General features: G+C 31.8%; 1 protein-coding gene across 1 annotated transcript in view; it reads left to right on the forward strand.

Annotated features, from left to right (window-relative positions):
* Positions 1-515: 515 nt before the first annotated feature.
* LOC127850003 (gem-associated protein 6-like) overlaps positions 516-22,914 on the forward strand; it is a 46,073-nt gene continuing 23,674 nt past the window's right edge. The window contains exon 1 of the mRNA XM_052382737.1: positions 516-563. Coding sequence (XP_052238697.1) covers positions 516-563 — 48 coding nt within the window. The remainder of the gene's footprint in view (positions 564-22,914) is intronic.

Here is a 22,914-nt window from a genome sequence, read left to right on the forward strand (position 1 = left end):
GCTAAGGCTACCGGTATTACAATCATTCAGTCGGCGGCATCGATCCGTTCTTTGTGCTTGCAAAATTAGATCCGAAAATTACTATATAGCGTACATTGAACGTAAAGTTTTGATCATAAAGATGATATCAATGACATTAGATAGTTGACAAATTACGGAAAAGCTATGTTTAAAAGTCATCAAAGTGGCATGTATGCACAATTGTTCCACCACCCTCGTCATCATTCCATCTTTGATAGAGTTTGTGATAAGTGTCTGGACCTGCGGAATACTGTGAACATGTAGCTGGATATATGCTTCAACTCATTGACCACCTCTGTTTATGCACAAATGTGTTTACGGGTTTTAATTTTATATTTTTTTATCTGTTTTGTGAATTACGAGCATCAATTTTTCATGTTTATAACAGAGATGTTGCGAAGAATGAACAGAGAGGCAGCATTTTCACAGAAAGGCCACCGATATGCATCTACACCGTGAGATCGTACGAGGATAAGTAAAACTAGGTCGAAAACATGCTTCAGAAGCTTATACACTACAGCTTTGCATCAAGATTCTTTGAAGTGAGTCATTTTTATGATAAATGCGACGTTACTTACTTTATTTTAGTAGTCACATGTGTGCGTTTCGAAGTTAATGAGGTCATTCTGAGCTTCATGCTGCATTATATTAGGATCAAGAGTGTCTCCCAGAACTTCTACCTACTCACCTGTTTCAACACTTTCGAAGTTTTGGACGAAGTTAAATTATAGCTGCAATGTTCAGCTATTTTATTTTTACTGAAAAAAATGTTAAATGTGTGTGTGTTGTCTTGGGCTTTGTGGAAAACCGGATTAACCGGGGGTAGGCCGACCTGTCATGTATGACACCTGCGACCACTTAACAACCTATATAATTTCTGTTGGCGGGAACCTATCAATAATTTACAATTATTGTATGGACATCTACGTGCAAGTTATTTAAATAATATACTATTTATAATATACTTTAACAATTAAAAACACATTTGGAGAAACAAAATCTTAACTCTATGGTTATCAACGTCTACATATACAAAATCTTAACTCTATGGTTATCAACGTCTACATATACAATCAAATAATTGCAATCGACTCATTCAAAATTCCTCCCAAAACCAGCAAATTTTTAAATTAATGTTGTTTCTCAAACAAGTTATCACACATGAGATTAATATCTAGTGATTTTTTTCAATTCTAAAAATTTAGCATACCGACGGTGAGCGAAACGCCTCACGAGAATTAATTTTGTAATCATATGTATCGCGTAGTTATTATTACGACACTGTTTAGAGGGATATTTAATTATGCTACCCCAGGTTTGTATTGAAGTTTCTCAAATTCGGTTTATGGTTTTTGTGTTTTTGTTGTTAATGGCGAAAGCAAACCTCGCATACGTTATGCAAAGCCTTCGACAGAATAACACCCAACAGAACATACCAGCTTTGCGATGTTTTTTTTCCTGCAAATAGTTGCGATGGGAACAATTAATTAAATTTATTTTCTTAAAAACTACCAAAACCTTTACGTGACATTAAAGGCTCTATAAAGGTCACAAATCCAATTATTATGCATATCAACTGGTCTAATTTTTACCGGATTTCAGTTACTCTTGCATAAAAACTGCTAATAACACAGCTTAGGTACAACGTTGTCAAGAATTATGGAAGATAAACCCGTTTCATAATTGGAAGAAATGTTTACATTTTTGCAACTAACGTGATGTGTAGCCTCAGAGCGTTGACATATGCTAAAAATAGCCGAAAGAAAATTCAATTTTAATTCTATTTTAACAACTTTTTACCAGCAGAAAGTAACTTATTAGATCACTACAACCGTTTTAACCATTTAGAAGAGACCTACTTTGTGAGTGATATCGGAACGTTATATTTTTGGTGACCTGTGTCACTTTCACTTTCTCTTTCACGAGTAAAAAGCGATGTTAATAAACTGATTGTTTGTAAACACAATTGACTTGGAGGACACTTTATTTTGAGCTCAAAACAATTTGTATTGCTCATTTTGTTTATTATTATGTCCAATAGCATATATATATATATATATATTATTTTTTGATAACCTTTATAAATACAATAATAAAAAAATATTTAAAAATCTGTAAATAATAACGTATCTTCACCTTTATAGAGCCTTTAAAGATACATGTTTTTAGTAGAAAATAATAACATTTGTTGCATAACAATAACTAGGAATTAATCAGAGATATATATTATTCTCCACGTTATGGATTGGTATTCTGGAGCAGATGTTATTAACACCATGCAATACGACATATATGGTGTTTTTTTATCATAACTATGATTATTACAACACAGAACATGTAAATAATATTATAATTTGGAATGCAAATACAAATGTTAAGGTTATGATTGTAAACACTTATAACACACGTAAAACCTCATGATATATACTAACCACGATATTATGGAAGTGCATTATCCTTATTGTTCTACTTCGTAGCTTCTTTTGCTATATTCCGAGTCTTGCAAATATATGAGCTTAACAACAAATATGAAGTGAATACAGCGCTAATTGTGTCTTTACATACATCCTCAACATTTAATCAAATTTACAAGAATTACTATTAATGTGTTATAGCTTAATTGATTTTTTCAATTTCGTGTAAGTTTCGGGAAGGCGAAGAGATTTATTTAATATAATTGTTGTTGTTGTTGAAAAACAGGTTTATTCTGTAGAAATTGTTGTTCGCTATTATTCCTGCACGACAAGTCCGTGTTTCAAATTTATCTATATCAATGAAACAACGATGTAATTGTTAACAACCATTTTAGGGGAAAGTTATAACGAAATGCAGATGTGGATTATTTATGATAAACGGACAAAGATCGCAATATGATTCTGTCTCCAAGTAATTAAAATGTCAAATGATTGATCTAATATATTAATATGTTTCATGTACACATCCCACAAACACGAATAATACTGCTTAAGAACAAATGTTACGGTTTGTATTTAACATATGTTTAGCGAATTGCTTGACGAAACGGCTTAAACATTTAGCGAAACCACATCACTATACAATGGAAATGAATGGCACAGTTAATGATATCGGTTGACAAAAAAAATGCGCGCGCTTGTTATATATTGATATATTTTTTAATCAACGATTTATATAACGGAAAAGTGAAACCGTTGACAACAAGCAAACTTATTTGTCGAACAAAGATCGTTATCTACTCATTCATTTAAACACCTTTCAAAATATATGTATTACAAGAGCGATTTGTACAAACGAAACACGATATCGATCTTTATACCACTCAATGGTATCTACATTAAAATTGAAAATGCAATTCCAAATATTAAAATGTCCTTGAATTATTCATCAATGTACGTCAGTTTAATGTCTGGCCATGATTCATTCAATATCTGTCATGACATTGCTTGCATATGCTACACAGTCCACCGATAAGGCTTCTTTTACATATAACGGATATAAGTTTTGCTAAAGAACATAACAAATTAACACAGTCTGAGGGCGGATATCCGTGTTTGTATACGTCCTTTTTAAAGAGATGAACAAGCTTTGTAATTACAGTTTTTATAGTCCAGAAATTGAATAATTTCAAGCTATACATCAAAGGATCAAAACCGTGCTATTCAGAAGTTTTATTTATTAAGTCTCTGCGTTTCTCGTTATCAGGCCTCATAATTAAATATATTTAGGGAATACAATCCGCGACCGAAATATTATGAGACGTGGTTATAGGCAAGATACAAAGTGAAATGCATAAACCATATATTAATACGCGATAAGCACCGCCATTGCCTTAATATAAAGACCTATACTATGGTTGCTTGTTAAAAACATTTCCGATATTAAATTGTAATACATTGTCAGTACCCTCGATGATTATGCGTTATAATTTTATCTGCATTTGTAATTAATACAAAGACGCAATCATGTTATCACTTGAAAAGTATCGGTACTGGTATTGCAAGCGTTTTCAATCAGTAATCCTCAACATAACAGTATATTGTTTGTGATTGGCTTTAAAACAGTGCAAGTTGAAAGACTTGTTAAAACTAAAAATAAATCAAAACTCAGAAACAGGCGTCAATTGGCTTTTTTGCGTATTGCACATATGTTCTAACATTATAAAAGGTAAAATTAAATCAAATATTAATAATGGTATGCTTATTCACACAGACGTGGCAATCTGCGGACTAGAAACTCCATCACCTGGTGTTTTAAAAGTTGAAAATAGATAAGTGAAAAAAATGTGTTATTAACATGGCTGGATGCTTATCAATATCGTTCAAACAATACGTATGTTGTCGATTCGCTATAATAATGTTAATTTCAACCACTGTTACATTGAGTCCTCTCAAGCAATTGGAAACATGCCAGTCCTTACGAGACTGAGGCTTTCGTCTCAGATGTCAGCATATTTCTACAAATGGATTGTTTCTCCGACGTAGTTGTACGGGGAATTATTTCCACAGTTTTGAGAGATATATCACAATTTCGATTTTGTGTTCACAGCTTTCGTTCTGTTGTCTGTTACTGTTGCTTGTATTTTTCTACATCATTTATAACGTTTGATGAGTAAAGATAGTTATTTAATATAATGTATATGAAACAACATTATTTGTGTTTATATTTTATTTTACAATTTTATATTTGTATTGTTTAATATATAAATGAAACGCGCAAACAGACAACGGAATGAAAATTGTGCAATTCAACAAATTATTATATTCAAGATATATATGTTTATATAACGACTTAAAATAAAATGTGAATATATATAACAGGCTGTTTGTAATAATCAAGTGTTCATGAAACTTAAACAGCAATACAATCGATTAAGCAGTTAATGTAGTTAGTTTCTAGCGCACTAACAAGTCTATATTCATAAAAAGGCAATGTTAAGACGACTCACTTTACGTCTTGTAATGGAAATACGGTCTACAAACCAGTAATTATTCGACACGTACAATCTATCATCGATCTTTCCTTGTCCTCGACTTATTCAGATCCTTGAAGGTTAAGTACAAGTGGCTCAGACAAATGTCGTTTGTTTTGCTTGAGAACGTATCACAAAATATTTTAGAATTGTTTCAGCCAGAAAACGTGAAGGAAAATTAACAAAAATGTAATGAACTTAACACAATTTTAACTAGGCATTTGTACAAAGACTTAAAAAAAGAATGTGTTTGCACTAGCAGAATAACATAGAACATAGTGCATGTTTGCAATTAAAATACCGCATTGCATAAGAACGCGTTATGCCGTCGTTATACAATGAAGAGAAATTCAGTATTCCTTCAATGCTCGTTGGAACACTAAACATACAAAAGCGGACTTAAAAAGTGTGCCTGGGTCATTTTGGCTATTAGATTGCTATACATTGGATGCATTTATTAATTAATAAAACGTAATCATTTAGCTCACAAGAATGTTGCGTGCAGTCATGTTTTGAGTTTAGTACAGAGCCTTTTACAATTGCAGCTAGAATGCTACATAAATATAATGTAGCGGGCGATATCACTGAAATTAAGATCAATACTGTTCACCAAACATCAATTGTCATATAATTTACTCAACAAACCCATCACAATACTTTAAGTAACTATATCATTTGCCTATGTTTTGTTAACTACACCTTGACAATGACCTAAAAAGAGGCATTGAGTTTTCTAAACAAAGAAACAGTGACAATACCTTTTAATCAGTCGAGAATTTACATCGATTATATCCATGTACTTGACAGCTCTTGTTTAAGATCTTCGCTTCGGACAAATACAATATGATTGTATTATGTTTCGATTAAAAATCAACACTAAAGCAAAACAAAAGTTCACATTTACAATACCCTGTCAATATATTAAGCACTGTGTATGCAGTTTATGCATTTTCATGCGGAAATATTTCTCGTTTTAGGGGTACTTAACACATATCAGTATATTTAAACAACAAGTTATTTTGTCAAAATCCTCAAATAATTTGCAAAATGCACATTATACTGTTAAACAGGAAACAACTTATGTAATGCTGTCCAAATTAAGCTTTCAACGAGTAAATTTAGTGCAAGGCGCCAATTGGTGTTTGCCTGATTATAGGCGTCCGTTCATACATTAAAATTTGATTTGTATATGTATCTATTTGGGCCAATTTGTTCAGTGATAATCAGTGATATCGTGAGTGTCTATTTTTTCAAATTATGGACGGCGTAGTAATAACTCGATTGCAACTTGAACCTTATTTCAACCTGAATGTTATCATAATCACCCCAAAAACTCGAACCTCTATAATATCGCGTGAAATAAATCAAACCCGTATCACATTGTCTGACAACGGTCTTCTAACGTTATGTGCTTAATACAGCTCAATTGGTATTGCTTCTGTTGTTGGTATGATTGTTTGCAATGATAAAATACAAAGATGGTGTTTATACAGAAAATAAGAACAACATTAATGTAATTGATCATAATGAAAAGTAATGAAAAGTACACTTGTTTACGCTAACTAGCAGCGGCCTTGCTTAGATGGTATCAAACTGTAAATAAAGCCATGCCGCTGTAATAAAAGCTATTGGAATAACATTAAGTATATATTGTAACAGTACGGTTACTGCTGTTTAGAATTCGATGTACTTTTGCAATTGTTTTTCACAGACAATTGTGAAAACATATAAGCAGAACAGATGCCATTTTAGGCGTGTATGTACATTTTGTCTGTGCTTTTATATATGGGCATTGTCTGTGTATATGCATATGGGCATTGTCTGTGCATTTACATATGGGCAAAATGTCCCGATAAGCGTTTTCAGCAGTTAAAACGATTTAATAACTGAAACTATCAACACTTACGACAAAATGCATCTCTTTAGTTATATGATACATTTTTCGGGTGCAGGATCACGTGACTTTGTGGAAAACGGTAAGTGGTGATCATTTTCAGAATACTTTTTATAACAATTTTTATTAAGAATTTCAACTAGTGCATACAAGACAGATGTTTATGCTGCTTATGGCATTCATTTTCAAAAATTATATGAGTACTGCATTCATTTATACGATTAAATTTCACGCAACGTGAAATTTTGTCACCGATTTCAGACGTATTGAATGATTCGTTTTTATACCTTAAGATATCGGCACAAACTGCATGAAAAACTGTCTTTTATGCGCTTAAGATTTTTGCAAATGAATTTCGATACTTGGAGATATTTGCAAAACTAAAGTTCTTACCGGTTTGTTTACATTCTGTAAAGCCCGTGTGTTAACTCTTGAAAACGCCGTTGATTCTGCACCCTGTATTGGTCGCAAATAGATAATATGTTTAATTGCTACCCTTTAAGCATACTGATAAAACAACAAATCTATGTGCACGTGCTTTTGTTTTGATATTTGGTTTGTAAACATGCCATTTTGACATTATTAATTGATGAAAAACGAGAAAAACATATATTTTTTAAACAAATATACTTTATTAGAACACACTTATAAGTTTATTTTCAGTATAACATTGTTCACCCCCTTTTATATAAATTTATATCACGAACTATACAATATTTATTTTCAATATGTTATTATATTATTATTTTATAAATTATTATTATCAACGATTACAGGCAGATAAATATAGTCGGACAAAAAAGACTTTAACAATAATTGTTTTTTTGTGTGCGATACGCAAAGCTATTAGTTCGGCCTTACGTGCCTATATTTTTAGCACTATAACCTGAAGTAATACTATAACCCCAGAAGCGTGACCTTTTCCATTTTGAGGAACGAATAATTAATAATTATGAAACAGATAGAATTTTAATTTATGTTATTCAAGATGCAATGTACATTGAGATACTGAATAGGCATAGTTTTAATGTTTCTAAGTAATTGTGATACTTTTTAGAAACAATCTACATTTTGATTGGTATGTGATACTTGTATCCCATGTCATACTCTTTACGCATTGTTTAATTTTGCGCCGGTATTATCTCTAGTTTAGTATCTATTAGTTTTATACTGTTCCATTAAAGACGATTGTTTGACGACGTATATTAATTAAAAGACAATATATTTAATCAGATGTATTGCATACAATGTGTACAGACACTTAACAATAGACTAGTACGACTACTACTAATTCTACTATACACTACTACTACTACTACTACACTACTACTACTACTACGACGACACTACTACGACTACGACGACGACTACGACACGACTACTACTACTACGACTACTCTACGACTACACTGCCGATTTTTTACTACTACTACTATACTAAGACAACAACTACTACTACCACTACACCACACTACTACACGGCACAGACGATTCACGCAGACGACTACGACGACGTACACACACGAACGGGAAACCGACGACGACACGAACGACGACACACGACCGACTACGACGACGACTACGACGACGACGACGACGACGACGACTACGACGACTACGACGACTACTACGACTACTACGACGACTACTACGACGACGACTACGACTACTACGACTACTACGACGACTACTACGACTACGACGACTACACACGACTACTACGGCGACTACTACTACTACTACGACGACGACAGACTACGACGGCGAGGACGACGACTACGACTACGACTACGACGACGAGGACTACTACGACGACGACGACGACGACTACGACGACGACTACGACGACGACGACGACTACGACTACGACGACGACGACGACGACGACTACGACGGCGACGACGACTACGACGACGACGACGACGGCGACGACGGCTACTACGACTACTACTACGACTACGACTTCTACGACGACGAGGACTACTACGACGACGACTACGACGACGGCGACTACGGCTACGACTACGACTACGACGACTACGACTACGACGACTACTACTACGACGACTACTACGACTACGACGACGACGACGACGACGACGACGACGACGACTACTACTACGACTACGCCTACTTCTACAACGACTACGACGACTACGACGACTACTACTACTACTACTACTACGACGACGACGACTACGACGACGACTACTACTAGACGACTACTACTACGACGACTACTACAACGACGACGCTACGACGACGACAACGACGCGACTACGACGACTACGACTACTACGACGACTACTACTACTACTACGACTACTACTACGACGACTACTACTACTACTACGACTACGACTACGACTACTACTACGACTACTACTACGACTACGACTACTACGACGACTACTACTACTACTACGACTACTACTACTACTACTACTACTACTACTACTACTACGACTACTCTACTACTACTACTACTACGACTACTACTACTACTACTACTACTACTACTACTACTACTACTACTACTACTACTACTACTACTACTACTACTACTACTACTACTACTACTACTACTACTACTACTACTACTACTACTACTACTACTACTACTACTACTACTACTACTACTACTACTACTACTACTACTACTACTACTACTACTACTACTACTACTACTACTACTACTACTACTATTACTAGTACTACTACTGCTACTACTACTACTACTACTACTACTACTACTACTACTACTGCTGCTACTACTACTACTACTTAATAATAATAATTACATCGCCCAGGAGCACTATGTCTGTGTATGTATATAAGTTACTATTAAAACACACATAAATCAATAATCTTGAATACATATTTGTAGAGCCACACGACATTTTTAAGTCATGGACACATTGCTAACACTTGTCTAGATCTCTTAAAATTCTTGACTTATTCTTATATGAACATTAGGTAGGAAAACTGGGGTACACACCGGGTACTCAAATATACTAATGCAGCCTCATTAACTTTGAGCCACACAAGCGTATGCACAAGTTGCGTACTTACAATAAGTCTGATACTTAATTATATAGCGTGAAAAAGGAAGTGGGTCTGTGACTGTGTACTTACAAGTGTTATGATAATTGATATATTATTTTGAACAAAAGAGAAACATTGTTATATAATACAATGCATCTATATTGACTTTACCTCATCAAAAGATTACCAGAAAAAAAGCCCAGTCATCGGCGTATCGATGTTTCGGCTTCATGCTGACATTCAGTTCCCGATACATTTAGACAGAGAATTCTTTAAACAGCTTTGGAAATTGAATCTGCGCTCATAATTTTGATTTAAGCATAACAGTAGAGTAAATATTGTTGCGTGTTAAAATTAGATAGACACTAAATGGGTCATCGTTAAATGATAAATATTGTTTAGCGATATGTATCTGGCAACAAATAGATCTGTTATTTCATATACAATTATTTTGACGGCTTGAATTCACAGTTGAGCTATTGCGAATATAGAGTAGAAACCTACTCTTATTTTATACTATTGGAAGGTAATTTGACGCGTATAAATCCGTTCTGCTATACGGTAACATAATAGTATATCATTATAGTCAAATCCTAAATTAGATAACCATATTTACCATATTGCGATACAAAATATCACATTTAATGCTAAGTCAGAATATTAAAATGTTTTAACAAGAATGACAATATAGATGTCATTGAGTTGGAAAAACAGCATTTTGCAGATTGTGTACTTTAATGTTTTACTTTTTGATAGTATAGTTTTTATTCTAGATTCATGCATATAATATAGATGTTTAGGCAATATACACATAATTATATCGCTTTCGGAAAAGACATTGGTATAATATTTTATCCATTAAGCTTTTCGTTTGACTTACTGTTTCGATTAATCTTCCAAACATGCTATATAGGGAGGAAAAGAACATATATATTGATTAATATTAACAAAGAAACAAACACATACAATACCCTATGTTCCTTGTCAATGCCAGTCATAAAATACCCTCTAATTGATATAAATTCACGTTGGAACATAAAGGTTATTCACGTATGGATTAAAGCTTTGTATGACAACATTTACGCTGCGTATAAGTAGAAAAATGTGTTATAAACATTAGTCTGTTAATTCTTATTGGATACCTTAACTTTATTTTTTTGCTTTTTTCATCTTTTACGTTATGCAACATCGTCAGTAATCATACAAAATCATCTAAAGTACGTTAACAGTATGCTTTAAACGCACATTGTTATTTGACGCTGTTATCTTTTCCGAATGTAACTCCTGTAGTTGGCTATGGGCCCGCGCAATATAAGTGATTTATCATTATAAATTAACGTTTTTTTCGTATTGAACTGCAAAACCGCAGACGAAAATGTATATTGTTAAAATAAAAATGATTGTGCTGCATAATAATTTCACGAGGGATGGAACGTGTTATTTGAACGTATCAGTTCCTTGAACAGCACAAAGCACATAATTAATGCAATTTGTATACAATTGCCTTAGCCCATTATAATTTGGAAAATTCAAGAAGAGTTAAACAGCGTTGCTTAAATTTATGTATTTTATATTCCGGTAACAATGTTTAAGTCTTCTGAAAATGTATTAAATTTACGTTTTGCTTATGCTAAATATGCTTTCAATATATACTTTTTGTACTAAAGTTTAAAGCATTCTATCTAATTCAAGATGTACTGTTATACTACATGTTTTGACATCATATGTTTTGTACAATTAGTTATATACAAAAGTTACACCAAAGGATATTTACATATAAACATAATACTTTGAATATAAAATGTATTTTCTTATTATAATAAATGTTTGTTATAATACTTCTAGCGCGCGGGAGTCAGACCATCATGTTCAAGATTGGAAACACTGTTATACAGTATAATTCGTCTTGTGATTTGTCATCACAAAACCTTGATTTGAGCATAATGATTATGCGTTATATAGATTATGTGGGCGTACAATTCAAACGATGCCGAAATGACATATCAGTACTAAAATTCAAACGTTTTCAATACATAATCCTCAACATAGCCGTGTATTGTTAATGTTTGCAATAACAATAGTGCATGTTGAACATAATGGGCCCGTTCGCCCTTATCGTAACCAAAATGTCAAACTCGTATCACAACCACGCGTCAATTTACTGTATATTGGCGCGTTATAAAACACATTCTTACATTTGTTACTGTTTATATTAAAGCATATGTTAATAGCTGTATGCATGCAGACAAAGAATTTGCGCTCTGTTACCTAGACAGTCCATCATTTGGTAATTACTGAATCTTGAGATGTCAAACGTTTGTAAATAGCAAGACTGAATGCTTATAAATATGGTGCAATCAACTCTCATAATGTCGATTCGCTATTACGATGTCAATTTAATATTGATAACATTACCATCATTTGTGAGCCTCACAGTCTTTACTAGACCGATGATTCGTTTTTTGATGCCAACATGTTAAAACATGTTAAAAAGAATATATTCGTTTCAACGGATATTTATTTCTACGGTTTTAAAATTAAAATCTGTTCCAATATATCACAATTTTGATTTACGCATGAAAGCTGATGTGTTTTACTGGTCATTTGCATTTTAGTTAATATTCTTTTACGCTGGAAGAGTTTATATGATTACTTAATATTATGTATATTAAACCCTATTCGAAGACTTTAAAATAATACTAATTTTACAAGGTTAAAAACTTGCGATATGTTTGTATTTTTTTTTATTTACATTTAAATAAAACGAACACATCGACAACCGACTGAACATTAAACATTGCACGTAAAAGGTTTCCTTTATGTTTAAGAGTGTAACAAACTTAACCGTATATTATAATAAACATATATTTGTAATTAACTTCACATTTAAACGTAAATATATACAACGGAATTATGATATTGGTATTAATCAAGTGCTTCCGGATCTAAACAAATTAAATCAAAGTATCAGTAACGGTAGGACGTTTATTGGTCATTTACTAGTCAATATTCGGAAAAGGTAATGCTTTGAGGACTAGCATTACGCAGTGTGGGAATACGCGTAACACACCCGTCATTATCAGACAAGTAAAGTTTTTTAAGCAGTGGCATCAATCCTTCCATGCCTTCGACTAATTCAAATCCTTAATGTATTTATACAAGTGTGTCGGACAAAACGTCTTTTGCAAGTATCACTAAATATTTAAGCACTGTTAAGAAATATATAGGAACATGAAGACAATGAAACAAAACCGAAATGAAGGTTACACAATTTAACATTGATTTTGTTTAAATTAATTTTTTAGGCATGCGCACTCACTAGAAGAGTTTAAGCAAACAGAGAACATGGTGACTGTTTACAATTAAGACACAGTTTTATACGAGAACGCTTGGTAGTTTTCATTATTTAACGCGTCTTTTGAACGCTCATTGAACATTAAACATGCACTAGTTGACTGATAAAGTGTGTCTGTAGTAAATTGGATATAAACTTTCTGTAAGTAGAATGAATTTCATTTATTAATAAATAACTATGATATGAAAAACACTGATGGTGCGTGCCGTCATAATATTGAGTTAAGTACAGAATCTTTTATAGGTGCAGCACGGATGATATTTTAACGTCATGCACACGCCGATACCACTGAAATATATGATCATATATAAGGAGTTGAAATGCTTCTCAATAAATGTCTGTGTGGTAGTAAGCATGATTTGTTTATCAAATTTGTGTTACCGGTCGTATATGATTTAACTGCAATATTGCTGATATTCGAAATTGTAATACATTTTTGAAATTGATTTCCACACACAATGTTGAATAAATATTAAAATAACAGACGCCATTCAATGCATGTATGTAAATGTTGTTTGTGTATTTACATAATAATGGGAGACGCGTCGTTTTGAGGCATTTGGAAAATTGAAACAATTAAATAAACGATTCAAGGGACCACTATCAATATTTTCAAAGTTACACATGTCTAAAGGGGAAACCTTTACATTTTTTACCAGGTATGCTGGAGTGAAGAAAATATAATGGGCATTATTACAATTTATGCTTGCAAAAATGATAAAAAGAACATGAAGAATGTTTGCAATAAAAACACATTTAAGCATAAGAAAGGTTGGATGTTATTATCATTCAATGGAAAGAAAATCAATCTTCTTGAAATGCTTGTTGAAAATTAAACATGAAATAGTTGCCTGATCAATTGTGCCTGCATTACATTGGCTGTTTGCATTTTCTAAATAGAATGAATGATAATGCGCAATTTGAAGTTTTGAAATTAGATCTGCATTTGTTTTGAAATTAGATATGCATTTGTAATTACTTGACGTGATAATCAGTTAGATGGTTTGCGTCTCATTTTGTAGAGAGCGTTTTAATGGCTCTTTTGGGACTTGAAACTCATTTCAACTAAATTACATCATATTTACCTCAAAGACTCGACATTTCGTGTCTCTTTTTACCAAAGTGTTCCCATATTTCTGGCGAATATAATATAAACAAGAATGCAGTAAAGGTAAAATATATAAAATTGAAACTATTTTGATGCTCGGCTGTTTCTGTTTTGTATTTTGTGTTTTATTGTATGTTTTTGCATCGTTTAAAAATGTATGCGTTGTAAAGTTTAAAGCAGGTAAATCTTCCATGGACTGGTACATTCCACTTTTCTGGAAGTTCGACGGAGTCAGTTTTAAACATATATATATAGATGTTTGAGCTTTTACATTCATGGTTTATGTCAAAACTTAACCGTATTTCAACAATTTCATTAAAACAAACTACTGGATTATTAGTGCAGTGCTTATGTTATTATTAGGTTTGTTGATAAAACGCATGAGAAATGTTCACCGTACCTGATATGTTTTAATCATTTTTTTTTTAATTTTCCATTTAAACTGTAGTAGTTCTGTTTTCGCTCGACGTATTTATGTTATTGTCAGGTTTCTAATTATATGAAACTTGGACCGATTATAAATAGTAATTTTGGATTTCGCACGTCGGTAAGCCCTTTTGCGTTTTCTTATAATTCGATGCACATGTGAATTGTATATGTATGAATGCAAACGTTGATCTTATATTGTTCCCTACATGTATATATATATATATTCCTGAGTAACTTGTACTTTATTTCTACATATTTAGTTTATATTGCGAATCAGACCAATTATCGATATAGATATACATAAGTATAAGTTTCCAATAAAGCACACATGTCATCATTTACCTTTGAAGATATATGTGTCCAGAGATGCTCAATTAATTGTTACGTAATGTACGTACGTCTTGACCTGTATAACTTATCTGATTGTAGTAAGTTTAATAGGCAGAAGAGTTATGGGTCCTTAGACATCGGATCCTCAAATAATGCAGCTTCAGAGGCTGAATGACCTTACCAACTTTGAAACCTACACATACACACAAACGTAGTTAACTTATATCACACTAAAGTCATAATAATGTTAATGATAATCGGGATAGTTTTTTTTAGCGAGATGGAAAAAAATGTTATAAACACATTAACGGTGTCTCATTAAATAATAACGATAGAAAACCCTACTCATCGGCATATCGATGTTTTGGTTTCATGCTTTAAATCCATTTATTGCCCGAAGACTGTCGACAAGGAATTATTTGAACACCTTTGGATATTACAAACTGTATCGTAAATTATAGTTTAGACTTAAAAAGTATAGTATATAGTGCTGTGTGTTAACTTGAGTAGGACAATTATTTGGTTATCGTTTTATGGTAATTATTTAGTTTAAACATATTTTATTTTTATTTTTATGATGGCCAGTATTTGTTTTGCGTACCATTCATGGCATAAATTATTTCTGTTTTTTGTCTTTGAAAGAATTTTTTGTGTGTTGATGTACAGTCGAACTATTGCGAGTACAGGAGTCCTACACTTTTCATACTTTTGAAACTGTATTAATGTATGGCAATCTGCGTTATTTTCAAAATATCCTTTACTAAATGACTAATGGCGATTACCTTTGTTATCGTTAACCAGTTGAGTCGGTCATATTAAACATACCATTTTGAATATATTCAAGAACATTGAATGGCACATACAATCACGAATGATTCATTTGTTATGCATGGCAAACAGTAATTATTGTTAGACTTTCGTTTCTTGGTAAACACATTGCCATACTTACAGTTGCATTACAGTATTCTGGATTACCATGATGTTTGGTTCAACGTAAAACCGTCAGAATTCTCAGTTGCCTTGAACTTCTCGGGCTGAACTGAAACAAGAGGTAAGTGTTGATCTACTGAAGTGCACTCGAACTGTCAATACAAAGCTAAACGAAACCCTAATTAGAGAAGTTAATAGCGTAGAAACCTTATGTCTGCAATCGGCAGAGGAGAACAATCAAGTCGAAATTTTGAATTTTTCTTCATGTGTTAGTGTGCTTTCGTTTGAATTAATATGGTATAAATATAGCCAAAAGTAAATCCATACATTTTGTATTGTATTACAATAATTTATTTAAGCAAAAATGGAAGAAATGACGTTAAATAACTTTTTGTCAAATCAGTAATTTTTTATATACAATAAAGCATTGATGACAGACATTATGCAGACATAACATGGCGAGGCACAACCACGCCTTGTTCCTAAAAGTCATATCATATTTGTCATTAGAAAGTAAGTTAATAATGTTGTGATTACCTATATATATATATATATGAAGCTAAATTAAACAATATTCTTAAAGACATATACGTAAAAACTTTTTTTTTCGGCAAGTAACCCTCCATAAGGCAGACGTGTTTAAAAAAAAAGGCAAAGCCTTTATGCGTTTAGTATGTATGTTTTAAACACGATTGGTTCGATGAATTGTAAAATAAGAAACTAAATTATATCTTGACATTTTAACGACACATTTGTGAGAATGTTTTCTAAGTTTTATAAAATTTAGGCATGTATTTTATAAATCTAAAATATGCATTAATAGTAATGACTCTCTTGTTGTGAGTTTATTTAATATTGGAATTAATCATGTTTAATCATTTATTTATTATTTCAAAAATGTAACTCAACTGTCCCAAAATGCAGAACTAAATTTGCCAATTTAGCATAACAGAGTATATATTGTTATTTGGTCAAAATGTTCAATTTCATATTATTTATCCGATTTATAACATGCAATTGCAAGCTCATAAGTTTATTATAATTTGCCATGCAGTCAATATGGATACAAACACTAAAAATTGATATTGACTAGTTCAACTCTGTATATTCAAATAAATACAATCTTTTAAAAAATAAAAAATGTAAACACTATTATTATATACTCCAAATGCAAACGCTGTTGTATTATGGTTGTAAGCAGTATCTTTCGCAGATTAAAGGAAACATACATGTATCAACGTCATGCTTTTACCTAATCAAGATATAATGGAAGTGCATCATCTTAATTTGAACGTAATCGTTTGTTTTTTGTTGTTGTTTTTTTGCTATACTCCAAGTATCGAGCATTATATAACCCTCATAGAAAATTAGAAGTGCATAAAGCGCTGAATGTCTGTTTGCAGACATCATCAACATAAAAGTAATGACCTTAATTGATCATTACTGTTATTGTATATTCTGGTTATTTCAATAAAGTTTTGTGTAGGAAAAGTTGTGTGTATATTACTATTGCTGTTGTTGTTGATTAAAGAGTTTACAGTATTCGGTAGGAGCGGATGTTCATCATTACACATGAATGGAATGACAATACACGTTTTTTTTCTCCATCAATATCAATAAAACAATTATGTCCGCGTTAATAACTTTTACAAATGTAAAGAGAATCACATATATTGCAAATTGATAATAAACGGACAAATATCAAACTATGTATCTTCCCCCACCTGATTAATGTGTCAAAATGCCTGATGTAATATAGCAGTGTTTTACATGTGCGCAACCCACAATCACTAATAATACTGTCTGAGAACAGATGTCTAGGTTCATATTTTTAAGAAAAGAGAAGATATATTATATTAAGCAAATTTGTAAACAAAACGGATTCTATATTGTTATACAACAAACAATTTAATTTAATGTTTTTTAAAAGAATTGAAGGACGTTATATTTGTAGTTTTTACATTAACATGAAACGACCACACAGACAACCGAACTAATATAAGGTATTGCAAAAAATCCTTAAGGTTTAGTGTACAAATTAATCCCATATTATATTCAAAATATAATATTACCTCAAAATATAAATGTGAATATCTATAACGGTATATTGGTATAACTCAAAAGTTCAATAAACTAAAACAAAAATGCAATACATTTATAATTTTGTTTTTGGCTTTAATACAATTTTATGTTTAGACAAAGGACGATGTTTAGACGATTGGTATGACGCATTTAAAAAAAAAGCCACACACGCTTCAATATAAGACAAGTACAACCTTCGAAGTAGTGACGTTGATCATTCATAGTCGTCGAATAATTTAAATCCTCAGAGGATAAGTAAATGTAGGTCAGAGTAATGTAACGTAAATTAGCAATAGGCTGGTATTTTTCTGTTAACTGGAAGTCCGTACGTCAGTTTGGTTTTACTCGTGTTGATCATTTAAATATGATTTCAAAATTGAAAACAACAATTGTTCCACTATAATTAGACATTTGTTTTTACGTTAAGGATGATGAACCAGTCAAAATCGCGAGGCATACGTTTTTCATTCCGAACGAGAGCTTATAAGAGAAACATCAATGAAGTTTGAAAGACATACATAGGAATTTGGTAATTGTTAGGTACTAAAAGATAAGCAATATACTTGTTTCTTAACTTAATATTTAAGTCAATGCAATCACGGTATAATTTAAACTTGTAATCAGCTTTTGTATTAGATAAACAAATAAAGTTTACTATATAACAGTTACATGATTTATATTAAAACATATCAGTATTACATCAATGTGATTTTATAAGACATACTTTAAGCGATATATAACAATTATTCTTAATAACATATATTCAAATATATTTCTTTACAAATAGCACTTTAAAGCCAAGAACCTCTTACGCATTTTTGCAACGTATATCTTGAAGAAGATTACTAGATGACATCTAATGTAATAAATCAAACCCGTGTCATATTTTCTGATAACTGTCATCTCATTGTATTACTCTTAATGTAGTAACTTTGGTATTGCTTCTGTTGTTGTAATGATTGAAAGCATAAATAAAAGGCATACACATGTAGATGTCTTAAGATACAGAAAAGAAGAACAAAATAACTGAAATTGATTGAAATGCAAAGAAAGGAAAAGTACACATGTTTACGTTGTCTGAAACAGGACAAGCTGAGATGATTTGAAATTGTAGATAAAACCTTGCCGCTGTTATAAAATGATTTGGAATATAATATGCTATATAAATCTACACACTTAGATGTCTGCAAATGATAATTATTTACATGTTTTGCAATCGTTTTCTAAAGACAACGGTAAATAAATATTAAAAGAATAGGCGCCATTGTATGCATGCATTTAAATTGTGTTTGTGTATTTTACGCGTACGATTGATGATACAACACAGAATCAATGTTCACATTCTGATGCGTTTTTGTTTTGCGAACATTTTGACATTATAATTACATGAAAAACATATGATATGATTGAATAAATCTCTTTTAGATATAGTTTTTGTAAAAATATGTTTCCACACTCTGCCCATAATGCGAGATGCAGAATTTACATCGTTTTAATGCATCAATGCAGATACTTTAAAGAAACAATTTACGTTTTTGCTTTGTTTTATATACATGTTTGCTATTTAGAATAATATCACAAGCCATACCCTTTTAGCAGTGTATATTGTCTATTTGTGCGTTGTTATACTGGAGTGAATTATCAATAATTAATATCGACATGAATTGAAATGAAATAATCTGAATTAAAATGTTTTCTGACTACCTTCATGCAAACGACTACCCGTTTTTTTTATCAAATTCATCCCACACATTGCTTCATACCGCATAAAATTATTTTAATTCACCTACTGCAATAATTGATCAACTTATAACGTTTGCAACCAGTGTGCGATTTGTAAATGAACATCACATATACACATCCTTGTATGACGCTTCATAACTACATATTTATATTATAATGCGTAACAAACTAAGAACAAAATCGCTTTGTATGCATAATAGTTACCTCATTAACATTTGCAAGAATATTTGTTCAGAGCTGCAGATTTGCATGTTATTGGTATGTTATGGATAACACATAAGCCCATTCATTCGCATATATAGATGTTTTGGTTTCATGTTGATGTAATGATGCTGTGTGTTCTCTTTATGAAAATAAAGAGTTTTTAGTCATTCTTTTATGGTAATTTGTGTTAAGTATGATGCATATGACAACAATAAGTTCTGAAAATTCCTATGAAATTATTTTGTCTGTTTTGATTAACAGTCGAACAATTCAGTATATAGAGCTTTAAAGATACCTTCACTGTTTATACCATTGATAGGCATGTGAATATAATTAGTATCTTAATCTGCGCTGCTATATGATAATTAAATGGTAAGCAGCGACTTAAATAAGATAAACAAATAAACAATGGGACGTATAAAATACCAATTACTTGCGTAATAAGACTATATTACTACATATTGCAAACACGAATATGGATAAAATTTGGTTGGCGAAACAATATTTTGTGCAGATTTTGTATTTATCTTTTATAAGAAGTTTAACTGCTATACTTAATGCATACATATCATGTCGATATTGTGACAATATACGCACATTTCAGAAAAGGAAAGTATTACCGTAGTGAATAGCACTTGTCCTGTCAGTACAAACCTCAATAGCGTAAGCACTTTACGTTGGCGATCGTTCTAGGGTCTTGACATTTCGAAGAATTCGAAGTGCTCAGTAAACATTTATGACATCTCCTCATAACGCTATGCTGAAGCAATCTAAGTACCCTATTAGAGACAACTGAAGGTCAGTATGTCAATGGTATTGGTATGGTCGTTGTTGACATATCTTTCAACTAAGTTAACAATGTTCGTGTATTACATGTAAAATAAGGTTTTGATCGGTCGTATTATTCACACCAAAAACAAACGTTATTAGCTTTAGACTCAACGTATTTCGAGGACTTGAAATCTATAAAGCTGATTATGATTTTCGCAAACTTCTAGACCTATATGTCTTGAGCACCTTTTTTGTTGAGAAAAAATTGAGTGCGTGTTAAATGTGAATTTTTATTTTTAAATCGCATATACATTTTAAAAACGCTATTCTTTATTTCCAGCAAATAAGTTCAGATTTAAAAGTAAGTTTGAAGTCAATATGAGATTGCATTTTCCAAATAACGATGCTTATTTACGGGCAACTAGTTTATGACAATTAAATTGAATTTCGGATAGATTTCCTTTTTGCGAACAAAAGTGATTTGTGTTTGTTTGTTTTTTGAACAAATATTTTTTTTTGCCACACTCTAAAAGACAATTTTAGTGGAAATATAGTATCAAGTAAAGTTTTAAAAGAATATTGCCAATGTTACACAAATTATTTGCGTACACTTGGTTACTGCACCATTTAAACAGGTAAAGGTAAATTATTGTTTTATCCACTTCAGCATTAAAATAATGTTTATACGGGCATTGCTCTTTGAAAACGGGGTTTAATGCATTTGCGAAAAATGTCGTCCTAGATTAGCCTGTTAATAAAGATTTTATAAATAAATATAGTCCTCTAGTTGTTACACTATATGTGTGTGTTTTGTTTGTTCACTCATTCATTTGTGACTTTATAACTCAAGTAATCCCAAAAACCGTAACCTTAATTCACCATTTTAGCATGAAAAAATTCGGTATAATCGTTTTTTTAAAGAAAACAATACAGTATTTGTTCTCGGATTAATACATTTTAATTTCACTCTGAAGAGGTATCTTTATAATGTTAATTTATGTCATAAAGTGAAGACATATACAATAACTAAAAATACAATTATAAACTAATTCATAACGTATGGTTGCAACTCTGAACATTCATACCAATAACCAGAATTTAAATGATAACTAGAATATTTTATTTACACTTTCATAATATTCTCCAAAACACATATTATATAATCTTGATGAAATGTATATTAAGTTTTTAAACACCTAACCTTAATCAATTAAAAACAAGTATTATTATGTTTTATTAATCATCATTTTAAGATTCTACGTAAATAGTTATAGCCTAAAACATTTCGCTGACATGCTTTTCATGTGCAAAATGCATTCTCTTTATTATTTCAATATGCATGTGAAAATTAAAATGTATAGGATATTTGTTTTCTAATATCATTTGGATGTTATTTAAAGGAAGGAGTCATCACCTTTTAAAACCATATACATGTACAATAAGTTACAAACTATCAAAATATAACGGACTCGTTTAACTACTTTTCACGTTATTGAACAATGGGTGATGCGCTATTAGTCCCAGTCGTTGTTTCATCATTTACAGTATGTTGACCCAATACACACAGAATACACACAACATAAAATAACACAATGCAATATCTTTACGCATATATTCTCAAATTATAGTTTGTATATTAAGGAACGTCGCTTTTATTATATTTTATTACGTTTAAATATGCACATATTCATTTACATGATCCTACATCTCACATCACCATTTTTTTGTTCAGCGAATTGTTTATTTCCACGGCCCATCCCCGTTGTTCCGGGCTTTGCATTTTCATGACAATAGAAATGTGTAATCGATTTGGTTAACGCTATAATAAAGACCATCAATAGTATAATTTTGCAATTATATGTTTTTTCTCAGTTAATTTTGAGATAAAACCATAGACGTTGATCTTTTTATGAATATGGATAAAACAACTGAAACTAACTTAATTTTTGTACATAACCATAGAAATTGATCTGTGTATGAATATTAATAAAACAATTGAAACCAACTTAATTTTCGTCGGCATTTTGCAAAACAAAAGACTTGGCGGCTGGGCC

The sequence above is a fragment of the Dreissena polymorpha genome, chromosome 11 (genome assembly GCF_020536995.1).
Source record: "Dreissena polymorpha isolate Duluth1 chromosome 11, UMN_Dpol_1.0, whole genome shotgun sequence".
In the NCBI taxonomy this organism is placed as follows: Eukaryota; Metazoa; Mollusca; class Bivalvia; order Myida; family Dreissenidae; genus Dreissena; species Dreissena polymorpha.